Source organism: Microcaecilia unicolor, chromosome 4 (genome assembly GCF_901765095.1).
Source record: "Microcaecilia unicolor chromosome 4, aMicUni1.1, whole genome shotgun sequence".
NCBI lineage: Eukaryota > Metazoa > Chordata > Amphibia > Gymnophiona > Siphonopidae > Microcaecilia > Microcaecilia unicolor.
The window spans coordinates 119,275,573-119,300,056 of record NC_044034.1 but is presented as its reverse complement, the minus strand read 5'-3'; the positions used below and the strand labels follow the sequence as shown (position 1 = coordinate 119,300,056).

The window sequence follows — 24,484 nt, the reverse complement described above, 5'->3', positions numbered from 1 at the left end:
AAACACATATAAAATACATGTACAATAGTGTTGTTAATATAATATAAAAATAAGATTGACCAATATAAATTTTAGGAGTGAACCTGCTTACCAATTTTTATTAATGATTTATTCAGGTACATTTAAAAAGAAAATTAAAACAGTATCATACGCACTTAGGAAAGCATGCAAATCAATAAAAATTGTTTTAATCCATTAGTCAGTTATAGCATCATATCAGTCAAACAATTTACCCATCTTTCAAGTCATAGAAAATCAATAAAATATATTGATATGATCTTCTGTTACTACAGGAAGTGATCTAACCCAAGGATGGGGTTTTGCTCCTAAAAACATGGAGATTTCGCCATTCACTAGACTACACATATATTGACAATTTCTATCACTTTTGGGGGGCTGAGTCCATAGGTGAGGATAACATGGAATAGAAATAATATTTTTGACCTCTAATCCAATGTTATATGTACAAATGACATGATAATAGGTCAACTTGCTTCTTGAAAAAAGAATCATGTTTCTTGCTTTTGATCACCTGGCTATTGGAACCTAAATCATAATAAGGGTTATCCAGCCTAGCTATCACTTATTTTTCTACAAGTCAACCTTGTTAAATTGGAACCACCCTTCACGATTTTCTGCCCAGAGAAATACAACATTTAATTGAAGTTGCCTGGCTTTATATTTTATTCCAGAGGAAAACTATAGAGAAAATCTAATCACAGTATTACCAGTGTGAAAGGACAGAGAGTGGCTTAATATATTTTCCCGAAAGCACCATACAGGCTAATGTACTAACATGAAAATTTGTGCATAAATGGGATTTTGCACAAATGGGAAAAAAAACCACAAAACAGCTCTAAAACACTCAGAATTTCCTAAGTTTAGAGATTTTGTGCTTTTTTTTTTGCTTGAACCCTATTAGAAAAATATTCAGACAATAAAGAATCCTTATAAGTTTAGTTTAGTTTATTAGATTCTTGCTAAACCACCTTTCAAATCAAATCAAAGTGGTGTACAGTCTAAAATCAGAAAGGAAAGGAACTTCAATATATCAATGGACAGTAAAGGGCAGGAAAACAACGGAAGAGAAAAAAAAGGCCATTAGGCTACTGGTCCTCAAGGCCCCAGCCAAATGAAGTCCAGAAATATTAAGACAAATAAATAAGGGTCCTGTTTACTAAGCTGCGCTAGAGGCGTGCTAGCATTTTTAGCGTGCACTAAGCATTAGTGTACGCTAACCAGGTAGATGCCCATAATATTCCTAAGGGGTCCTTTTACTAATGTGCGCTGAAAAATGGCCTGTGGTAGTGTAGGCACATGTTTTGGCCATGCGCAGAATCATTTTTCAGTGAACCTGTAAAAAATGCCTTTTTTGGGGGGGCCGAAAATGGACGTGTGGCAAAATGAAAATTGGCGCGCGTCCATTTTGGTTCTGAGATTGCCAGCCATTGTCTTAGCAGTAAAGTCTCATGCATTAACTTGACGGTAATGGTCAATGCACTTTCAAATGTCAATTACCACCCGCACGCAAGAAAATAAAAATATTTTCCAGCACACATAGTGGACATGCATAAAAAATGAAATTACTGCCCGGGCCATGCAGTAGCCGGGCAGTAACTCGGAATTCACACACGTTGGGTGTACATAGGCGCTTACATAGCTTAATAAAAAGACCCCTAAGTCTTTAATGCTCCTTTAAATTTGGGGAAGGAACACTTTGAAAGGAGGTCAGGTGGAAGAGAATGCCCTAAAAAAGGGGCAGGACAAAAAAAGCAGGATGACGAGTGGATTGAAGATGGGAGCAGTGAACAGGGGGAAGAGAAAGATGATTTTCATATGCCAACCAGGGAGCATATGAAGGCTGGTAGGGAGAAAACAAAGATGAAAGATAAGGTGGTAGACTGGTATAGAGAACTTTTTGAGTAAGAACCAAAATTTTATACTGCATACGGAAAGAGATGGGAAGCCAGTGGTGCTGGACCAAAAGAGGGATAACATGGTCCTAACGGGACATGTGAGCAAGAAAGGCGGATGGCAGTATGTCTCTTCAGAACAGATAAAGCCTTTTTATGAAAAACCATTGCATGGTAAATAATACAGCTTCTGAGCTGAGGGCATAGATTATTTATTTCATTTCAAAAATATTTAAACACAGAGGTACAATATGGTAGTGTACATGAACAAATATAGCTATATATAGGCACTCATTTTCAAAGCACATAAACTTACAAAGTTCCATAATAACATATGAGCTTCATAGTGTATCAATTAAGCCCTTTCTAGAGTGATGCTTTTATTTACTATCACAGTATAGCTTCTCTGATTCAGACCTATGTATAAACTTTGGATAAAATTGAAGATAAAATGCTCATCTAAAGAGGAAAGCTTTAGAACTTCATAGTCAAGGAGGATATTCTAATAACAGTCTTAAGCTAAAAAGAGAAGCAGCAGGAGTTTTGTTTAACTTGCCATATGTGAAGCTTTAATTTACTATTTCTACTGAAAATTGTGTACTGCTCCAGGCAATACCTCTGTTGTTCTAGAGACATAAGGGATCCTGCCCTCATCTCCATGATCTGGTTTAGTCATACATCTTAAATGCATGTTTAGAATACCATTAAACTATATAAAATGAACTGAGGGAGAGATGCATTAAACTTACTGGACCAGCAACATACGTTTTTGACCGGTTCCAGCCGCTTTACTGAACAAGATATTCAGCGGGAGATACACAAAGAGGTTCTGTGGGCTTTTAAATGTTCATGGCAGCAGACAATGGGAAGAGCATGCTAATTTATTTAAAAGAGATCATCAGGATTCAAATGTGCATTCCAAGGGATGCACAGCCATATATGAGCGATGTACAGAAAGGCCTGCCAACCTTTATTGAGGGAAATTTAATGGGAGGTCTGGAGCAGCCGTAGCAGGCAGTGCTTCATTGTTACTCACAAGTTCTTCATTGCTCTTGGCTGTCCTAGACAGGGCTGCTGGCAGAGTTTACAGAGTGCCGTGGGAGACCTTAGCTGTAGGGCTGACCAGCAGCAGCTAGTGTGTAGAAGGCAAAAGCAGAGTAACTAGCAACCCAGGAAGTGAAATCCCCGCATATTGATGAGTGTCTTCATCCTCTAATACCATCTTCCCTTTTTTCCCCACCACTTCACCCTTCTCCCTCCATCATTGCCATCTCCTCTTCAGCTCTGGTGGTGATGGGGGGAGGGGGCAGCTTCATACTTGTACAAAAGCCGTGTGAGGAGACAAGCTACACATGGCTTTCATACACAAACAAAAGAGGGACATAAGAGGCTTCTAGCCCTCAACCCCAAGTTAAAGCGCCTCCAGGAGAGGTAATTTGTAAATGCCAGGATTGAAAAAATAAAACAACCCCCGGGGTGCGAAAACTGGAACCAAAATGGTTGCCATGGAGTTGCTTCTACAGCACATACTGTTCAGGGCATGCATAGAGCAACCACGGTTAGCAGGTGGATGCTCTGCGCATGCCCTGCCACTTTCCCTAGCAAGCTACATGGTAAAATTCCATGTAACTCATTTGCATGTAGTTTGTTTTGAGAATCACTCGCTATTTCCACCACAGTAATTTTTACCGTGGTTGAAATAGCAAACAATTTTTTTCCGGGGACTTTTGTGCATCGGCCTCTAACTTTCTAATTGTGGTGAGAAACAGTTGTGTACTGTTTCTTTTCAAGAGTTTGGTCACCTATTTAGAAGAGCAGGCTGGATTTAAGATTTGAGCACTCATAGGCTGGACTAGAGAGTGAGGACAGGAATCCTCCCCTGGAGCTTAGAAAATAAGGTGAGACCCCATGGAGGCTTGAAAGCAGGGATGGAGGTGTTAGGCCAGGGTGTCATTATGGTGCCTTTTTGAAGTAGCACTAGTTGATGGCCCTTAAGTTAGTAGGAGACGGCTCTTTTTAGGCCTGGGTATTTGGCATCTTCAGTAATTAGAAGCCTAGGAAGTTGCCTATGCCCGAATCCAGGCCTGTACAACAAGTAATAGGGGAGTTCTAGTAGCCATATTGGTCCTGGAGATTAATAGCTAGTGATAGCTTTTCAATGACCAAGATACAATATGATATGGCACATGAGCTGCTGCAGAAAGGACTTCTCTGATCTTGAAAGATGGTTTTGAAAGGTTGTGCAATGCAACGTCTTTTTATTGGTGATCTGTGAAACAGCTATCATAACCTTTTAAGACCATAAGGGCCAACAGAACATGTTCCTTTCTATCTCTTTTCTATTGTTAATGCTCAGTGCTTCCCTCTGTTACACGTGAAGCCCCAATTTACATAGAATATGAAGATCAGAAGTGGGACATCCAGGTTGGGATGTATTCTATTCCAGTGGCATTTTAGAAAAAGATCTGCTGTCACAGAGCCTTTTCTAAGATACCTGCAGGGGTGTACATGAATTTGCTGACTCATGAAGCAGGAATAGTCATTTTAAAAATATACATGTTGAAATGAAGAGCAGGGGACTTGGCAGCTTCTGTGTGGAAGTGCTGACACTTCCACACGGAAGTGGCGATTTTGCAGCTTTTACATGTTAGCTGCCCTATTTTACCAACCTACATGTGTAAGTGCTGTTACTATTAAGTAGTGAGGCTGCAATTTTATTTCAAAAGGTGGACCAAAACCTACATGGGATTAAGAAGAATACCTATCTCAGGGGCCTTTTTACCAAGCAATGGTAAAAGGGGCCCTGCGGTGGCATTGGTGCTACCGCAGTGTTTTTTTTAAAAAGGAAATGGCTGTGCGGTAAGTACAAACTCGATGCATGGCAATTTCCTGGGGGATCCCTTACCGCTTCTTATTTAGGAGGTGGTAAGGCGGTAACTGGGCAGCGATTACTGCCAGGTAAGCCCCCAGCAGTAAAAATAAAAAAATATTTCTGGTTGTGCCGGAAATGGCGCACAGTGGGGGCGGCACTACCAGTGGCTCCTGCACTGGACTAGTGGTAGCTCTGGATTGGTGCACACCGGTGTCGTAGTAGCTGTACCGCGGCATTGTAAAACAGCCCCTTCATTTTTCGTATAAAGCTTTGGCCAAAACAAGCCCTTTTAAAAATCTGATATGTGCCATTGAGCAGGTGTAAAAGCTAACATGGAAATTTCCCCCATAGCCTTTGTGAAATGGGGAATACACATGTAGATTTTAGTCCTGTCCAGGCCCTGCCCATACCTCAACCAAACCACACCCCTTTGAAATCTTTATTTAGGGTGGACTTCCACGTCTAAATTGTATCTTTCAGACAGGTGCAAATGTTGGAAATAATAAATAAGGCTTCTAAAAAGAAAAAGCTCTTTATCTTTTCTAACATGCCTCTCATTAAATATAACTCCGATTATTCTTCCTCACTATTTTTTTCTTTATTTAAAGGTAAACTGAATATTTCCATTAATCTCTTACAAAAGAACAAAATGTTCTTAAAACTGTGCTCAACAGGGCTGCGATAACCCCTTAAATACCACGCCTGAGCAACAGTATAACAGCCTGCTTTAAAGAGTTAGAACAATTGTTTTCTTTTAATCTCTTCTACAAAAGATCTGTGGCTTTTGAAAATATGTTTAAAAAAAGTATTTTGTTAAAAGGCTTTCCAAAGTAAACCATAACCTTTAAATACATTCTCGATGTTATAGTAATCTGAAGCCACTGATCTTCATTCATGGGTGGTAATTATAAGAGCTCTTGCCCTCCAGTGCTTTAATGCAGGATATGATTGACTATTTCAGATGAACGAACTCAGGATGAAGTGTAGACCCCAAGTGCTTTAAGTGCTTTAACAACATGTCTTTAGTTCTATTATATTACGTCTCCTATGTGTTATCATTTTGTAAATTGATAAGGACAAAACCTGCAGGCATAAATGTTTTAGTGAATGGACTTCAGGGGAGTCTTTTTGCAAAAGACATTTGTACAAACATAGGTTTCTTGGGAGAAGTCGTATTGCTTTGATTAAGAAGAGCAGTTTATTAAGGCAGATCAAAGAAAAAAAGAAAGTTGAAATCAACTTGAAAAGGATCCATCCATCTACGATGAGCTGTCTTTGTTACTTGAGTGGAAATTGTCATATGCAGGGTCGATAGCTTTGAAATTTAGGCAGGAATGCTTTTCTTCCAAGGATAACATATCTTTAGACTGGCACCAGCAGCAAAGACAGGACTATTTCAAATAAATATATATAAAAAAGAATAATTATTTCTTGGGTCTGAATTACAGAAATTTTACAGATTTACGTTGAAGAAATGTCTGAAACTTTGAAGTAAGAGCTTTATTTTTTACATCTATATAACTGAGAGCAAAGAAGAAGAAACCTTTTATTAATATGTACTAATCAAAAACAGCAAAACTGGAGATGAATGTTATATAACCTATAAGGATGCATCATGAAATTAATTGTTCATCTTGATACAGTTAAAAGTATTTGGTTTATACATTATTCACAAGGGTAGAAAATATTTTTAAAACGTTAAAGCTAACCAAACATTTTAGGAGCTAGTAACTTTTGTGGCTATTCTTGATTTGATTTTGTTTAACTCAGATTATTTTTAAGGGCCCTTTTTATTAAAATGTGCTGTAGGTACGCTAACGATAGAAACACCCATTATATTCCTATGGGTGTCTCTAGCATTAGCACATACTAATTTTTAGCACACGCTAAAAGTTAGCGTGTCTATAGAGTAGCTTAGTAAACAGGGCCCTAAATGTTATTATTTTTTCCTCTTCCTCCTCTCTAGCCTTTCTTCCCTCCTCCACAGCTGCTAACCTCTTTTTGGTCCTCTCCTCTGCAACTGTTTATTTGAGTGGGGAAGTGGCAGTTTAGGCCACAGTACATTTTTAGGCCTGGGCCTTCTGAAGTAGCGGCAGCAATAGTTCCTCTCTAACCACAATAGCAGTGGCTCCGCTCATGCACATACTCACCACAGTAAAGGCTTAGGGTCCTGAAGGTACCAGCAGCCATTTTTTTAGGCCCACAAGTTTTTTTCCACATCATTTAGGGGGTCTTTTACTAAAGGTTAGCTTGAGTTATCTGCAGCAGGTCCCATTTTATTCCTATGGGCCCTGCTGCAGATAACTCAAGCTAATCTTTAGTAAAAGACCCCCTTACTTGTTTTTAGTTTTGCCATTGATAGTATTTCTTCCCATCTTTGCCTTCCCCTAGAACTTTCTTTATATGCTCAAAGAAGGGAGATTTATTGTACATTTAAATGTAATATTTGTGTTCATTTTCCTGTCTTTTTTTTTTTTACACTTTCTAATATGAGAAATACATTTCATTATATTTAGTATTTCAGAATAATCACTGAAATTTCACAGAAATTACTTTTTTCAAATTTAGGCCCTGTTTACTAAGGGGCCCTTTTACTAAAGTTCGTTAAGTTTTGGACTTAATGTGCTATAATGCAGGATTTTAATGCATAGTAAGTCCAAACCAAATGCAACATCAACAAGGGGCATTCACAATGTTTTTTATTGTAGGTCATGTGGCAACATTCAGATTAATGTGCAGTACCTACTCCAGGTTAACGTGGACGAACTTAGGACTAGATTCTATATATCACACCTAAACAACCTAGGCGTATTCTATAAACTGCACTTAAATTTAGGAGCGGTTGATAGAATACGCCTGGCGTCTGTCTGTGTGACTAAATTTAGTAGCAAGCAGTTAAGCCAAGTAAAACTTGGTGTAAATGCCTATGCCTAAATTAGGTTCGGACCGGGTGTATTCTATAGAAATGCTCATAGTTTTAAGAAATGCCCATGGCCATGCCCCTTTTCCAACTAAGTGCCTTAGAATTTACACACATTACTTTACAGAATAAGCTTAGATAGTTGTGTACATAAATTCTAATTAATGCTAATTAGTATCAATAATTGCTTGTTAACTGGCAATTATCAGCAGTGATTGAATCGTTCAATTAAGTTACATGCACAAATCCAGAACACGACCGGATTTGTGCGCGCGACTTTAGTCTCACTATATAAAATCTGGGGGTTAGTGCCTCCTATTTAGAAGATGGTAAGTGGTCCCACGTTAATTCTGCATTAGCAAGTTAGCACACAGTAAGTGTAATGTACTAGCGGACTAATGCTTCCATGTCCACTCTCTGCACATGCCATGTCCCTGACAGAAAAATTTGGTAACACACAGTTTAAAGTGTGGAAACAGGCAAACTAGCAGTAGCCTGTTTCTGCATGTTATTTGCACATTGAGGACTAAGGGGGTCTTTTACTAAGGTGCGCTGGCATTTTTAGCACATACTAAATAGGCGTGTGCTAACGCTAAAGAGCTAATATATTCCTATGGGCATCTTTAGTGTTTAGCACGCGCCCATAGAAATACATTGGCGCAATTCTATAAACTACGCCTAAAGTTAGGCGTAGTTTATAGAACATGCTCACACGCCATTCTTGTGACTAAAATTTAGGCGCACCCATTTTGGCCACCTAAAACCAGGACTAAATACCTGCACCTAACTTAGGTGCAGAATCAGGTGTATTCCATAATAGTGCGCATAGGGGTCCTTTTACAAAGCTGTGGCAAAAGGGGGCCTGCACTGGCATCGGCATGTGTTTTTGATGCATGCCGAGACCCCCTTTTACTGCAGTGGGTAAAAGGCAGGTTTCCCTTTTCTTAAGGAAATGGTCGTGTAGCAAGCGTAAGACTTGCTGCGTGGCCATTTCGGGGGGGAGCACTTACCGCCACCCATTAAGGTGGCAGTAAGGTCTCCCACGCTAATCCAGCAGTAACCGGGCAGCATGCGGCACTGCCCGATTATCGCCGGGTACACGCCAGCACTACAAAAATTGCAATATTTTTGCAGTGCCGGAAATGGCGTGCACTGGGGGAGGGAGCTACTGCTGGGCTGCTGCTGTGGTAGCCCAGCGGTACTTCCCTTTTAGCGACCAGTAAGCCCATGTTGGGCTTATTGTCACTTTGTAAAAGGCCCCCATAGTTTTTTGAAATGCTCACAACCCACCCATCCCACACCTATGGCCATGCCCCTTTCAATTGCATGCATTAGAATTTACACGTACCACATTGTAGACTACGCCTAAAAGGTTGTGTGCGTAAAGTCTAATTAAAGCTAATTAGTGCTGCTAATTAGTAGTTAAGTACCAATTAATGACACTGATTGACTTATTAATCAATTATGTTGTGCGTGCAATTTGACCATGTAGCAAAATTAGCGTGCACAACTTAAGGTGTCCTTTATAGAATTTGGGGGTAAATACAATAAAAAATGCCTCTGAAGGAACACAAGCAATCACTGTATCTGAATGGTAAATAACAGAAAAATAAGATGTGTGTTTGAATAACGTCTTACCTTAAAACAGTTCTTGAACCTTGTGCTCACCATGTACAATGCTATTGGGTTAATGCAGGAATTCAAGGAAGCCATATTGATACCAATGTAACCCATGATCAAAAAAACACTAAAATGCATGGAAAATATAGAACAAAACTGTCAGCTCACTTATTGGTCACCTCACAGTATCCAACTCTATTGATATCTTCAAAACAGGTTAACTTTTTTTTTTTTTTTTGGGGGGGGGTGTTCATATATGTTTGTTTGAGAAATCAATATGTGCTACTAAGGGCTTGATTAATCAGGGTCTGCTTCCATACAGAGAATGGGAGATAATTCTTAGAGGCAAATCTATAAATGGCACCGAAAGATAAGCCAAAAGAAGGGTCCACACAGCTTCCACAAAAAAGTCAAAGAACAACACAAGAGTGGAAGAATGAAATAGTCTAAAAGACACAGGCAAATATGAAGTAAGAGTTCCTCAAAAGTTTATTTGGCAAAAAAACAATGATAATCCACAATGTAGCAAAGAGGCAACATAAGGGACCCTACACGGGCCGTATTTTGGCATAACAGCCTTCCTCAGGGGTCCTTTAGGTCAGACCTATGAACTTCACTACTTGGGGACAAAGTGGATTCTCCAAAAATGCAGAGCAAAATGCTTAAAGTCAAATTGCTCCTGCCTTCACTTGTGGCTTATTTGGCCCCAAGTAGTGAAGTTCATAGGTCTGACCTAAAGTGACCCCTGAGGAAGGTTGTTATGCCGAAACACGACCCATGTAGGGTCACTTGTGTTGCCTTTTTTGTTACATTGTGGATTACCATTGTTTTTTGGCAAATAAACTTTTGAAGAACTCATGCTTCATATTTGCCTGCGTCTTTTGGACGGTTTTATTCTTCCACTCTTGTGTTGTTCTTCATCGAAAGATCAGCGTAAAAAAATAACGCTTAGATACCATTTATACACTAGCGCTTAGCGTCAGGATTCATGACTATGTGTGAGCATTTAAATAAACTGAACCTGGTTGTAAATCTATGTGCCTAAATTAGGTGAGGATCCCCTTATTCTATAAGAACAAACATAAATTACAGGAATACCCCCGATCCACCCATAACCCTCTTATGGTCACGTCCCTTTTTGGATCTGCATGCATAAATTTGCATGCGTAAATTTCCACTCATACCAATTAGCACCTATAACTGATTGTTAGGGCCCAATTATCAGCACTAATTGGCTTATTAATCAAATTACGCTCACACCCAAATTTACACGTGCAATTTAAAGTGCCATTTATAGAATTTTGGGGGATAGTGGGTCTGGCCTTTTTATATGTCATGCTTTTCTAACAAGCAACTACAGCTACTCAATGACACTCTTACCTTAGAAGCTCACATCTGTTTGGGTCCTTCTCGTCATAAATAGTGAGTTTCAAGATCCTGGTGAGATGGAGGGGAAACCAGCAGATAGCAAATACCAGCACAAGACAGAAGACTGTCTTTGCTACTTCACGTCTCTAGAAAAATAGATTGGAAACATAGAAAATTAGGAATGCATTTCCTCTGTCAGATTAGAAAACTACCCTGCCTCTGGATCTGTTAACTACAGATTAATTGTATTCCAGCTTTGAAGCTACTGAAAATGTTATTTTGGAATAATGCACTCTGGGGCCCTTTTACTAAACGGTGGTAAAACCACCACAGGCTTACCATGTGCCAATCTGGAGCTACCACTGGCCCAACATGGGTGCCGGTAGTAGTTCCACACCCCCAGTGCGCGACATTTCTGGCACTAGCGGAAATATTTAAAAAATATTTCCGCAGGGGGTTACCCGGCGGTAACCGGGCAACACCGCAAGCTACCCAGTTACCACTGGGTTACCGCGGAAGCCCTTACCTTCACCTCAGTGGGTGGTGGTAAGTGCTCTCCCCCACATGGCCACGCTGTAAGAGCAATCTTACCGCATGGCGATGTCTTTTTTTTGGCCTTTTTATCTGCTGCAATAGAAAGGGCCTTTAGCGCCACTAGCAGCCGGCCGATTTTACCGAAGCTGAGTAAAAGGGTCCCTCTATTTTCTTCACTTTTCATATTCCCTAGTTGTTCTCTGACTTCACACACATTAGTAGGATCCAGTAGGAGTGTAGTTTACTATGAAAAAGCCTATCTACTGGATCAATTAACGCTACCAAAGGGAATAAGAAATTGGACCTTGTTACTGTCTAATTATGGCTGGGTACCGTGAGTGATAAAGTATTGCCAGGATCACATCAGGTAGAATCCAGTGATTCCAGTTCCTCCAGCTCTACTCCACTTGTTGAGACATTCCATTTTCATAAAATTATGTCAATTGAAATTCTTGGGAAACTATCAATAAAACCAGCTCCTGTGCAGAGCTGGCTTTAGGATGGGGTAAGCAGGGTGGTTCCCCAAGTGCCATGCAATAGGGGGCATTACTGAAAACTCCAGAGGACGTGGCACAGAGAAAGAACAAGACAGATAATGAGAATACTTGTGAATCAGAGGAAGAAGTTCTCCCCACCAATTTCCTGCCTGTCATTAGTGTGAGGTACGCACTCATCGTAATATAGTCCGCAGCCTCTCCTGTCTTACCATTGCTTCTTCTAACATTTCCAACTACCATTTCTTCCATCACAAAAAAGGACCTTGCAGGAATTCCCTTTACCTTTAGAGGAGGGGAATAGTGGTGTGTGTATAGTGGGGGTGGGGGATGGGGGGGGGGGGGGAGAAGATGGCTAAGCTAGGCAGCCATATTATCCTAGTCTGTTTGGATACATTGCATTGTCCAAAGACAATACCACACACTCTCTATTCAATAACGTCTAGGCACACAGAGTAAAACACCAAAATGTTATATAGATGAGTAATGAGTCTTGTGACCTCATTATGTGCACAGTTGATTCTGGCGCCAATCTTTTTTTTTAAGACTACTGAGTGGCAGAGCCGGTGGTGGGAGGCGGGGCTGGTGGTTGGGAGGCAGGGCTAGTGCTGGGCAGACTTCTATGGTCTGTGCCCTGAAACTGGCAGATACAAATCAAGGTAAGGTATACACAAAAAGTAGCACATATGAGTTTATCTTGTTGGGAAGACTGGATGGACTGTGCAGGTCTTTTTCTGCCATCATCTACTATGTTACTCACGTTACTTTATGTCTCTGTATATTTATATGCATATTTGTTTGAGGTGTGTGTGTCTAATGATTTTTTAAATATGAGGACTGAGAATGTTGGGGATATATATATATATATATATATATATATATATATATGGACTTCAGATATGCACTTCACAGACAGTATATTGCTTTAATTTGTGGTGGAGCTATTTGTTTCATACCTGTTTGAGATGGTCAGTTAAGACCATCTGCATTCCGCTTTTTTTCTTCAGCATCTCACATGTCATAAGAGTATAGAAAAGTCCGGTAACAGCCAGTGGCAAACAAAAATAAAAGCTGAACAGCCACCAGTCCTTTGTTTCTTTGTATAGCTAAAAAAGAAATAAGAATTAAGGGTTTCAAGGAAAGTATTACCTCTGAAGGAGAATATTTTGCAATAATGAGGCATTTTGTTATTTAATTCATCTACCCATCTGCTATTGGTGGCACATAAAAAACTTCAACATCAACTTATAGAGGAACAGAGCAATCAGAAATTCAGTAAACTCCATTCATTCCTCTTCCAAAATATAATGGGAATTTGTTTTATTTTTCTTATTAATGGTCATGCACTAATTTTCTCATTAGTGCATGGCCATTAGTGCGTGGGTCCCTGTAGCCACCCCTTATGTAGGCAGTAAGGGCTCATATGCTAAGCACACGCTAATCGATTATCATGCAGCAATGTAGCTGTGCTAACCAATTAGTGCAGAACACACTCACTCTCTGCCCCCAGACCTGCTTCCAACTTCCATGAATAGTGGATGGGAAGTGTATAAATAGTCATTATTTGAAATTAATTTAAGTATTTTAGCACCCTGTTTACTAAGCTGCACTAGAGATGCACTAGCGTTTTTAGTGCGTGCTAAGCATTAGCGCACATTATGGGCATCTACATGGTTAGCATGCTAAAAACACTAGTGCATCTTAGTAAACAGGGCCCTTAGTTTGTATGTATGCTTTCATTTCTCTTGTGTGAATGATTAGTATTTAGTTCTTTCCTGCCTTAAATTGGAGTTCCATTCTGTTTTTAATTAATTGTATTTATTGTTTGCAACAATGGGGCATAGCAAATTTAATAAACAATAAAAGATATATTTTATTTTTTGAACGGGAAGAGCACGCACACATCCATATACACGTTATATATGCAGGCTGCAAAAAACATCTACTCAAGAAATTACAGACTGCTCAGAACACTGTGGCAAGACTGATCTTTGGCAAATCTAAATTCAAACCCGCCAAGCCCCTTTGTGAAATACTGCACTGGCTTCCCATTAAGGAATGAGTGGCCTTCAAGGTTTGCACCTTAATTCACAGGATAATCTACGGAGAAGTTCCAGAATATATGCTTGAACTGATTGATTTACCACCTAGAAATAGATCCAGTCTCTCACAATCCTACTTGAATTTACACTACCCAGATTGTAATAGTCTCAAGTACAAATCTATGTATGCCTCCAACTTTACTTTTATAGGCACACAATTGTGGAATGCCTTACCAAAATCAGTTAAATCTACCCAGATCTACCTAAATTTCAGAAAACTATTGAAGTCCGTACTGTTTAAAAAAGCTTATTCTCCAGGTTCAACATAATTCTGTCCAACGTTTAGTCATTACAGCAATATCTTAACAGCTGTGAGACTGTTTTTGAAAAGGGGCTGATAAATGATATTAACATTTGAAATCCCAGTAATTGTAATGTTTCAAAAAATACACCACCGTTCGTAATATCAAACCTAATACAAAGTACACAATACTTATTTCAAAAAATATGAAGTAAACAGAGAAATGAAGGAGTCTATTTTAGAGGTCTGGCACATATAAATAATGACTTTAGACAGGGCCAGTTAACCATTATGCAAGACAGCCAGTTGCCTAACTTGGGGGTCCTTTTAGTAAGCCACTGTAAAAAGTGGCCTGCGGTAGTATGGGCGCGTGTTTTTGGCATGCGCTGGACCAGTTTTTACCATGACTGGGAAAAAAGGCATTTTTAAATGGGGGGTAGTAAATGGCTGTGCTCTAAAAGTAAAAGTAATGTGCGGCTATTTACTGCTTGAGCCTTTACCGCCATCCATTGACCTAGTGGTAAGGGCTCACATGCTACCTGCGCAGTATTCGTGTAGTATGCGCCAATATGGCTGCACTGACATAAGTACATAAGTATTGCCATACTGGGACAGACTGAAGGTCCATCAAGTCCAGCATCCTGTTTTCAACAGTGACCAATCAAGGTCACAAGTACCTGGCAAGATCCCAAAACAGTACAATACATTTTATGCTGCTTATTCTAGATTGTAACCAGCACATACTGAAGCCTGGGGCATGAATCGGAATTATAGCCACTCCCCCTTGACAAAGTTTGTACGAAACGGGTACCTGTCGGGGATTCAAGAGGGCACCTTTTCGCCTAAGATAAGTGCAGTGTGTTGCTTTTTGACAAGTACATATCCACTGAGATTTAATACAAAGAGAACAGAGCTACAAAGAGAACAGAGCAAGTTACTTTTTGTTATTATCAAAGGGTTGGTGGAGGTGGAGTCAATGATTATGACATGAATATATGTAATATATTCACCTATTGAGTGAAAACATTATTACTATCAACAGATAAATTCTGTATGAGACTCCCTTTCACCTTAGTCCAAACAGGATTTAAGACTACCGCATTGTCATTTATACACTCTGTGTATTTTGTTTGTTATTTTAACATATGAGACAGAGTGACGGTCTTAACTATTTTTTGAGTTATTCTAGAAATAAGCAGTGGATTTTCCCCAAGTCATTAATAACGGTCTATGGACTTTTGCTTTAGGAAGCCATTCAAACCTTTTGAAAAACCCGCTAAGCTATCTCTCAAACATGACAAAAGTACTGGAGGTAAAATGTCGAAGGACCGACTGACGATCATCCTTTGCTGCAATATGGATGGGAGTGAGAAGTTGGAACCCCTTGTCATTGGAAAGAGCAAACAGCCCCGTTGCTTCAAGAAAGTTAAGCGACTTCCTGTGTCATACGAGGCTAACACAAATTCATGGATGACAGGGGAAATTTGGAAGCAGTGGCTAAAGAAGTTAGACACTAGAATGCGGGCACAAAAGTGTCAGATTTTGCTGCTTTGTGATAATTGTGCTGCATACAGGGATGATGTCAGGCTGTCTAACGTCAAGGTGGTCTTCCTGCCACCAAACACTATCTCTGTGATCCAACCTATGGATCAGGGCATAATAGCCAATTTCAAACAATATTATCGGGCTCTTGTGCTACGTCGTCTGATGAGCGTTATGGATGACCAGACTGGCAAGGATAAACGTGTTGTTGAACTGGCTCATAATCTATCACTGTTGGATTCCCTACATATACAGAAAGAAGCCTGGAATCACGTTACACAGGCAACAATTGTGAACTGCTACAAGCGGGCCAGCTTTGTTAGGGATGTGGAGAGGGACGAAACAGATGCAGCTGTTGCAAACGCGTCAGATGAACAGGTTATTTAAATCCCAGCCGGTGTTACTGAAGAGGAGTTTCATCGCTATGTAGCTGTTGATTACGATCTACAAACAGCTGACGACAGCACTGATGTGGAGATATGCACCTACACGCAGGCAACAACGGCTGATGATGAAACAGAGGATGAAATGAGCAGCGAGGCACATGCTGATGAAATTCAACAACCTCCTCCTGTCACTTTTGCAAGAGCACTGGAGAGTCTCAACACTGTGCGGGCCTATCTGGAGGCCACTGGATGTCAGTGCTAAGACAGTTTTTACCGTCTGGCAGACGTAGTCTATGGAACTTACAGACACAATAGTGTACAGAGGACTATAACTGATTACTTCAAGTAAGCCTAACGTCAGTTAACGGAGACTGTATACTGTATGTATAATAATAAACAGTACTGCACATATGTTCACTGCAGCTCCTTGTGACTGTGGGCAAGTCACTTTACCCTCCATTGCCCCAGGTACAAAATAAGTACCTGTATATATGTAAACTGCTTGGAATGTAGTTGCAAAATACCACAGAAAGGCGGTATATCAAGTCCCATTTCCCTTTCCCTTTATCAGATGTCAAGCTTCTTTGGGTCACAATGGTTAAGTGCTTGCTTCGGTTAACTACATGCATTTCTTTGGTCCCAGACCCTTGCACTTAAGCAGATTGCACTGTATATATAAAACAAGCCCTAAATACTGCCACATTAAATATGGGCTCAGTGCATGGAAATTCCCGCATTATAACTCATTAAGCTCAGAGTTTAATGTGTTTTAGTAAAAGGGCCTCAAATTGAGAATAACAATTTCTCTGCCCTAACTTTATCTGGATAGTTATTGAGGGGTCATGTTTATCGTGTGTTAATGATTAGCGCGCACTAACAATGCTAGCGTGCCTTTGTAAAAGGACCCCTTATTTATCAGGTCATTAGTCTGAAATCGCTGCTGGCTCGTCCCACGATCTACTAGCCCCGGTACTATTCAGACAGTGCTACTGAAAATCATCTGATAACCCTGGCCTGGCCAGGTGCTCCTATCTGGATACTTCTGAATATTGATCTAAATATTAGTACAGTGTTAAAACCTGCAATATTTTAAAAGGATGATGTCTTACCTGCATAAAAGGAGTTTTTTGAATTGGGTGAAGCATGCAGGTTTTAAGCAACTGCCCTTTGTAGACGATGGCAATCATATCAAAGCCGATTGCTTCAGGAAGAGCCACAATGACAGAGATAATCCAGATCAATACAATTTCTATTGCAGTCCATTTTGGCACTCCAATTCCTTTAATACGACTCCAGGAAGCAACAGCACGATATCTAAATGCCAAAGATGAATGCTTATGAAATTTCTGCCTAAATGGAAGAGGCAATAGTGACCAATTTTGTTAATTTGAAAATACATGATGTTATGGAAGTGAGGTACAAGTTCTTTTTTATATGTATCTGAAGAAAGCTTCTAAGATGTAGTCGGGAAAACTTTGACACATAAGTTATCCATACTCATTGAAGTGCCATACAAATTATGAATTAGCTTAAGTCAGTGGTTCTCAATCTAGTCCTTTGTACACACTCAGGCAGTCAGCTTTTCAGGATTTTCACAATGAATGTGCATATGGGAAATTTGCATATAGTGAAGGCAATGGATGACAATCTGTCTCTTGCGCATTCGTGTGAATATTCTTAAAACTAGACTGACTTGGTGTGTCCAAAGAACCCACGGCTGGTATTAGACGTTGGGGTCCAGGGCAGAAATTTGGAATGAGACCCCAAAGTTTGGCAGCAGGCTGTGCTTTCTTGAGCTTTGGGGGGGGGGGGGCACGTGTTGGGCCCCCGTAGCATGGTGACCAAGGCAATTGCCCTGTTTGCACTAATCTAATACCGTCTCTGCCTATGGCTTAGACAGGCTGAACTTCCACTGGAGTGCTTTATATCTTAACACTGGTGATAGGTACCAGTGACATCTTGACCATGGCTACAGCAGGCAAAAATGTGGTCTTAGACCCTGGTGACACAATGAAGGTTAATATTTCTCAGGCAATCAACATAACATGCATTCAATGTGATAATTAAAAGTACCTAATTCTCTTACCTGTCAATGCTGAGGGCACAGAGGCTTAACACAATGATTCCTACTGATACTTTCTGAATAAAGGGTATAAGCTTGCACATCACAGCTCCAAAGGGCCAATCTTGTCCTAGAAGCTTAAAAGAGAAAGGAACCCCATGTTAAAATGAGATTTTGTTTGACCTGTTTGACAGATCCCTTTCCTTTTGCAAATGTTTCCCTGGGTATAATTTACTATAAAAAATTTTTAATTCACCAATGGCTGATCAATAACTTCTTCTGTTTTAATTAGCATTAAGTGCATTGTGCTAACTCAGTATGCAGTCCATGCCCATTCTCTGTCCATGGCCTACCCAATTCCACCCCTTCATGCATCATATGTGGTTAGCACAGGATTTTTAGTGCACTGGCTGTTTTAGCCTATTGTTGCTGCAGTAAATAGGCTCAAGGTAATTTTCTAGGTCTGACACATTATTTATGGAACGCACTACCGAAGGCCATAAAAACAATGCAAGACCTCACCATCTTCTGAAGACTAATGAAAACAGAGCTCTTCAAGAAGGCATACCATAAACATCCATCTTAAATACTCATCACATGACAGACACCACCACCCTAAACCTTATGCAAAACAAGATCTCTCTACAGTCGATGACCTAATGTAGATTATAATGCAATGTATCACCCTGAAACCTTCAGGCAATACCATATTTATTCTTCTCTACCACGTATGTATGCACATGGTATATATATATATATATATCGTGATCTATTCCATATAAGTTATGTTCCATGTATGATATCATGTATGTAGGCACCATACGCAATAACCTTTGCAATTCTACTACCCGAAATGGCATCCGCCATTACGGCAAATGTAAGCCACATTGAGCCTGCAAATTGGTGGGAAAATGTGGGATACAAATGCTACAAATAATTTAGGGGCCTTTTACTAATGCACAGAGGGGAATAATCGAACGTCGCCGGCAAAATAGGTCGCCGGCGATCTATTTTGGCGGCGGCGCAACAGCTGGCCGGAACCGTATTTTCAGAAAAGATGGCCGGCCATATTTTTTTTCGATAATACGGTGTGGCCCGGCGAAATGCCTTGGATTTCGCTGGGTTTGAGATCGCCACTTTTGTTTTTCCACGATAATGGAAAAAACTGCCGGCGATCTCAAACCCGGCGAAATCCAAGGCATTTGGCCGTGGGAAGAGCCAGCATTTGTAGTGCAATGGTCTCCCTCACATGCCAGGACACCAACCGGGCACCCTAGGGGGCACTTCAAACATCTTTTATAAACAACCAAATTAGCTTCCAGGTGTGCTGAGTCCCCCAAATCCCACTGCCCACAAGTGTGCACCATTACCCTAGTCCTAAGGGCTGAAGGGGGGCACCTACATGTGGGTACAGTGGGTTTTGGGGGGGTTTGGGAGGGCTCAACATTACCCACCACAAGTGGAACAGGTGGGGGGGGGGATGGGCCTGGCTCTGCCTTTCAGCAGTCCTGCTGTCAGGGTACTGGGTATGACATTTGAGGCTGGCAAAAAAGGTTTGTATTTTAATAATTTTAGTGTGGGAGGGGGTTGGCGACCACTGGGGGAGTAAGGGGAGGTCATCCCCCATTCCCTCCGGTGGTCATCTGGTCAGTTGGGGCACCTTTTTGAGGCTTGGTCGTGAAAATAAAAGGACCAAGTAAACCCGGCGAAATACTGCTTATCGCCAGGTTTTATTTTTCCATTATCCGCGAAAGCCGGCCATCTGGTAGCCACGCCCAAGCCTGCCCATGTCCCGCCTTCGCTTCGCCGCCAACACGCCCCTTTGAACTTTCGCCGGCGAGGCGAAGGGAAAGCGGCGAAACTATCACAAATGTAGCTTTCAATTATACGCTTTTCGCCGCTTTTGCAAAATCGCCGGCCATATCTCGATTTGTGTCGGGAAATAGCCGGCGATTACTTTCGATTATAAGCTGGATAAGCACCTATGCGTGTCCAACGTGCATCAATTTGGAACTACCGCCTGGCTACCGCGTGCCCTGGGCGGTAATTCCATTTTTTACACGCAACCGATATACACGACTGAAAATATTTTTTATTTTCTACCATATGGTGCTAACTGGGCAGTAATCGGCAGTGTATGTGTGCTGATGATTACCACCCAGTTAATGCGTGAGACCTTACCGCTACGTCAATGTGTGGTGGTAAGGTCTCAGGGAAAAAATGGTCGCACACCAATTTTTATTTTGCCGCACATCCATTTTCGGCCCCCAAAAAAGGCCTTTTTTGCAGACGCGCTGAAAAATGGACCTGCACACATCCAATACATGTGCCTACAACAGCACAGGCTATTTTTCAGCCCTCCTTAGTAAAAGGACCCCTTAGAGGGGCATAATCAGACACGAACGCCCATCTCCATGGGCATCTAGTCTATCTCTGAGAACGGGTACGTGAAGGGGCGGGGCAAACCGTATTTTGTAAAAAAAATGGGCATCTATCTTTTTTCCGATACTACGGTTTGTGCCAGCCAAATGCATCGGAGTTGTGCGAATTTGAGCTGGATGGTATCGTTTTTCAGCAATAATGGAAACCGAAGGCGCCCAGCTCAAAAACGACCAAATCCAAGGCATTGGGTCATGGGAGGGGCCAGGATTCGTAGTGCACTGGTCCCCCTCATATGCCAGGACACCAACCGGGCACCCTAGGGGCACTTGTAACAATAAAAAAACTAAAGTTACCTACCTCTGAAGTCCATAGCTCCCTTCCCTTGGGTGCTGAGCCCCCCAAATCCCCCCCAAAACCCACTCCCCACAACTCTACACCATTACCATAGCACTTATGGCTGAAGGGGGGCACCTAGATGTGGGTATAGTGGGTTTTGGGGGCGGTTTGGAGGGCTCCCATTTACCACCACAAGTGTAACAGGTAGGGGGGGGAATGGGCCTGGGTCCATCTGCCTGAAGTCCACTGCACCCACTAACAACTGCTCCAGGGGCCTGCATACTGCTGTGATGGAGCTGGGTATGACATTTGAGGCTGGCATACAGGCTGGAAAAAAAAGTTGTTAAAGTTGGGTTGTTTTTGGTGGGAGGGGGTTAGTGACCACTGGGGGAGCCAGGGGTGGTCATCCCCGAATCTGTCTGGTGGTCATCTGGTCATTTAGGGCACTTTTTTGGGACTTGTTCGTGAAAAAAAGGGTCCAAAAAAAGTGACCCAAATTCGCGCTAAAACGCCTTTCTTTTTTCGATTATCGGCCGAGGACGCCCATCTCTGCTCGGCCGATAAACACGCCCCAGTCCCTCCTTCACCACACCTCTGACACGCCCCCGTCAACTTTGGCCATTTCCGCGAAAGATAGCAGTTGAAGACGCCCAAAATCGGCTTTTGGTTATACCGATTTGGGCGCCCAAGGGAGAAAGACGCCCATCTCCCGATTTGGGTCGAAATATGGGCATCTTTCTCTTTCGAAAATAAGGCGGTTAGTGTTGGTGGCCTGGCATTTGAGTACCGGCACCTTTTTTGCTAGAAAAATTGCACTGCAGCAAAGAATTAAGAAAAGTATCTTAAGTCAGTAGCGGTAATGATCCCAAATACAATAGGAGTTAGAGCGTGAAACTTCCAGAGTACCAACAACCTGCTGCTGTTGTGCTCAATGCATCACATGATCTTCTCATAATGCAGGATTTTAATGCGCGGCAAGCCCAAAACTAACACGGCATCAAGAAGGGGGCATTCCCAGTAGATGCTGTTACTGCAGAAGCCCTTAGCACCTCCTATTTAGAATGTGGGAAGTCATTGGCATTAACTGCTTTAGGCACTTACCTTCAGATTCTGCATAGGTCACCCAGATTTTCCAAGATCTGTGCATAAACTAGTCAATTAAGTGCTAACAATCAATGAATGGAGTTAACAAGCACTTAATTGGTAGTAATTAGGAGTTATGCGCAGATATGCCCTACGACCATGGCGTCTAAATTTCATAGGGGTCCTTTTACGAAGCTGCAACAAAAGAGGGCCTCTGCTGGTGTCAGTGCATGTTTTTAAAATGCACTGAGGACCCCTTTTACTGCAGCGGGTAAAAGGCAGGTCTTTTTTTTTTTTTTTCAAGAAATGGCCATTCGGCATTTGTTGTGTGGCCATTTGTGCGGGGCAGCACTTACCGCCACCCAGTGAGGTGGTGGTAAGGGCTCCTAAGGTTAGCCTGGCGGTAATTGATTACTGCTGGGTACACACCAGTTCTACAAAAATTGAAATATTTTTGTAGGGTGTGGCCTGGAGCCCCAACAAACAAAGTCAGTCAGAGTGCTAAAAGTAAATCATACACTATTTATATTCACAAGTATGTAAAACCTGTTTCTTTCACAGAGTGGATCAACTAAGAACAAAAGTCTCTTTAAGTTCATGTAATAATCTTTCTGCAGCCTGTCCCTGAGAGGGCCCTACAATCTCATGTGCACTTGTCTTGTCTTAAAAATTCATCAGAACCAGGCCTGGCTCTGGTTTGGCCTCAAAGATTAGCAGTTCCCAAAGTTCCAAGGTAAAACTTAGCCTACCTGAATTAAGCTTCTGTTGCTTACAGATAAGAGGTGAAGTCCTGAAGACATCTGTGGGAGGGCTGCCTTTGTCTTCACTGTGCTTTTGTGGCTTAGCTGTGTTTGGAGATTTTTATCTGCCTGGACCATGCCCTTGTTGCTCTGCCCTCACTGAGCCATGCTCTCTCTCTGCTCTGTATTGCAGGATTAAAGTGGCTCTATGAGGGAGTATTATTAAGGTGGACCATTAACTTCCTACGTACACCTTCACAACGTGCATAAAGTACGTGCTAATATTTATACCTGCTCTAGAGCAGCCATAATGTCTGCACCATGAATGTGGGTGCTATTGCTACTGGATTTGTGCTAGTATTTTTATAAAGATACATTGGCACCAAAATAGGCACCTTTCTGCTTACTGAATCTAGGTACCCTGTTATAAAATTATCCTCTATCTGCTAGATCCTATATAGCGCACCTACTGTTCCGTGCTGAAATCTAAGCATATTCCATAACAAAGTACATAACTTAATTGGCTTAACAAAATGGAGGAGTGGCCTAGTGGTTAGGGTGGTGGACTTTGGTCCTGGGGAACTGAGTTCAATTCCCACTTCAGGCACAGGCAGCTCCTTGTGACTCTGCGCAAGTCACTTAACCCTCCATTGCCCCATGTAAGCCGCAATGAGCCTGCCATGAGTGGGAAAGCACGGACTACAAATGTAACAAAAAAAAAATCAGCATTGATAATGGCACCTAACAACCAATAATGAGCACTAATTGGCTATAATTAGAATTTATGCACAGAACTCTCTAAGTATATTCTGTAATGAACTGCACCTAAATTCTAATGTGCGCAGTTCAAAAGGAGCATGGTTATAGGCAGAGAAATGGGCATTTTCTGGGCGTTCTAAAATTTATGCATGTAGTTATAGAATAGGGACCAGTGCCTGTAAATCTACAAGCAGTGATTTACACCACATTTTCACTGGTGTAAATGGAGGCTCGTAGTTTTATGCACTGGGATATCAACTAAGCATATTCTATATACAGCGCCTAAATCTAGGTGCCACTTATAGAATACGCTTAGCCAGAAATGTTTACTGTGCAGATTTTCTAGGCACCTTATATAGAATCTGGCCCAATATGGACAGCCTTTGCATTTACTTTAGGACTTCTATATGCATGATGACTGGCAGCTAGTTGCAAATAGGTACATTCAGCGCTACTGATTATCTATATAATGCAGTCACCATTTAAAACAATGCACTGACCACTGGTTTTAAAAACTAACCCTCAAGTATTTAATTTTCTATTTGGTATTGTCTACTGCAACTTTTAAGATATTGATTTTGTTTTAAAAGAGTCTGAATTTGATTTATGTTTATAGGAGCAGAACTCCAGTTATTTCAGTGGCTAGTCAATTATGTTCTTTGTTCCAAATATTTTATTAATTTCCAAGAAATACAAATAACAGGAAAACAATGATGGAAAAAACATAGGAAGCAATAAACACAACAGGTGGGAAAGGAAAAAAGAGAAAGGAAAGAAGAGAAAAATAGAGGGGAAAGCATCCAGGTGTTTAACAAATAAGTCTTTTGTACTGGTTTAAGGTGTGGCCTGAATAGTTTGGAGGTAGCTGTCCAAAATAGACCAAATTTTTTCTTAGATACTATCATCCGACTTTTCGCAGCCATGGCGAGCTCAAACTTCTGATGCTGCAGGACTGTATTCCACCAGAAGTGAATATTCAGCAACTGTGCGTTTTTCCAGTTTTGCAAAATATGCCGTTGAGCAATAGTGAGGAGAATGTCCAATAGTTTTGATATGCCTTATTTCATATTCTAATGCTACAAAATGGTTTAACTATTTTCATATCAATATTTAGGGAGAAGAGTTTTAAT

General features: G+C 41.2%; 1 protein-coding gene across 1 annotated transcript in view; it reads right to left on the bottom strand.

Moving 5' to 3' along the window:
• Window positions 1-1,602: 1,602 nt before the first annotated feature.
• The window catches only part of EDNRB (endothelin receptor type B), a 74,936-nt gene continuing 52,054 nt past the window's right edge, over window positions 1,603-24,484 (bottom strand). Inside the window, exons 3-8 of the mRNA XM_030200575.1 lie at window positions 18,079-18,191; window positions 17,102-17,306; window positions 12,678-12,827; window positions 10,706-10,839; window positions 9,344-9,452; window positions 1,603-6,176 (exon numbers count right to left, since the gene is read on the bottom strand). Of these exons, the coding sequence (XP_030056435.1) occupies window positions 6,045-6,176; window positions 9,344-9,452; window positions 10,706-10,839; window positions 12,678-12,827; window positions 17,102-17,306; window positions 18,079-18,191 (843 nt within the window). The 3' untranslated portion in view covers window positions 1,603-6,044. The remainder of the gene's footprint in view (window positions 6,177-9,343; window positions 9,453-10,705; window positions 10,840-12,677; window positions 12,828-17,101; window positions 17,307-18,078; window positions 18,192-24,484) is intronic.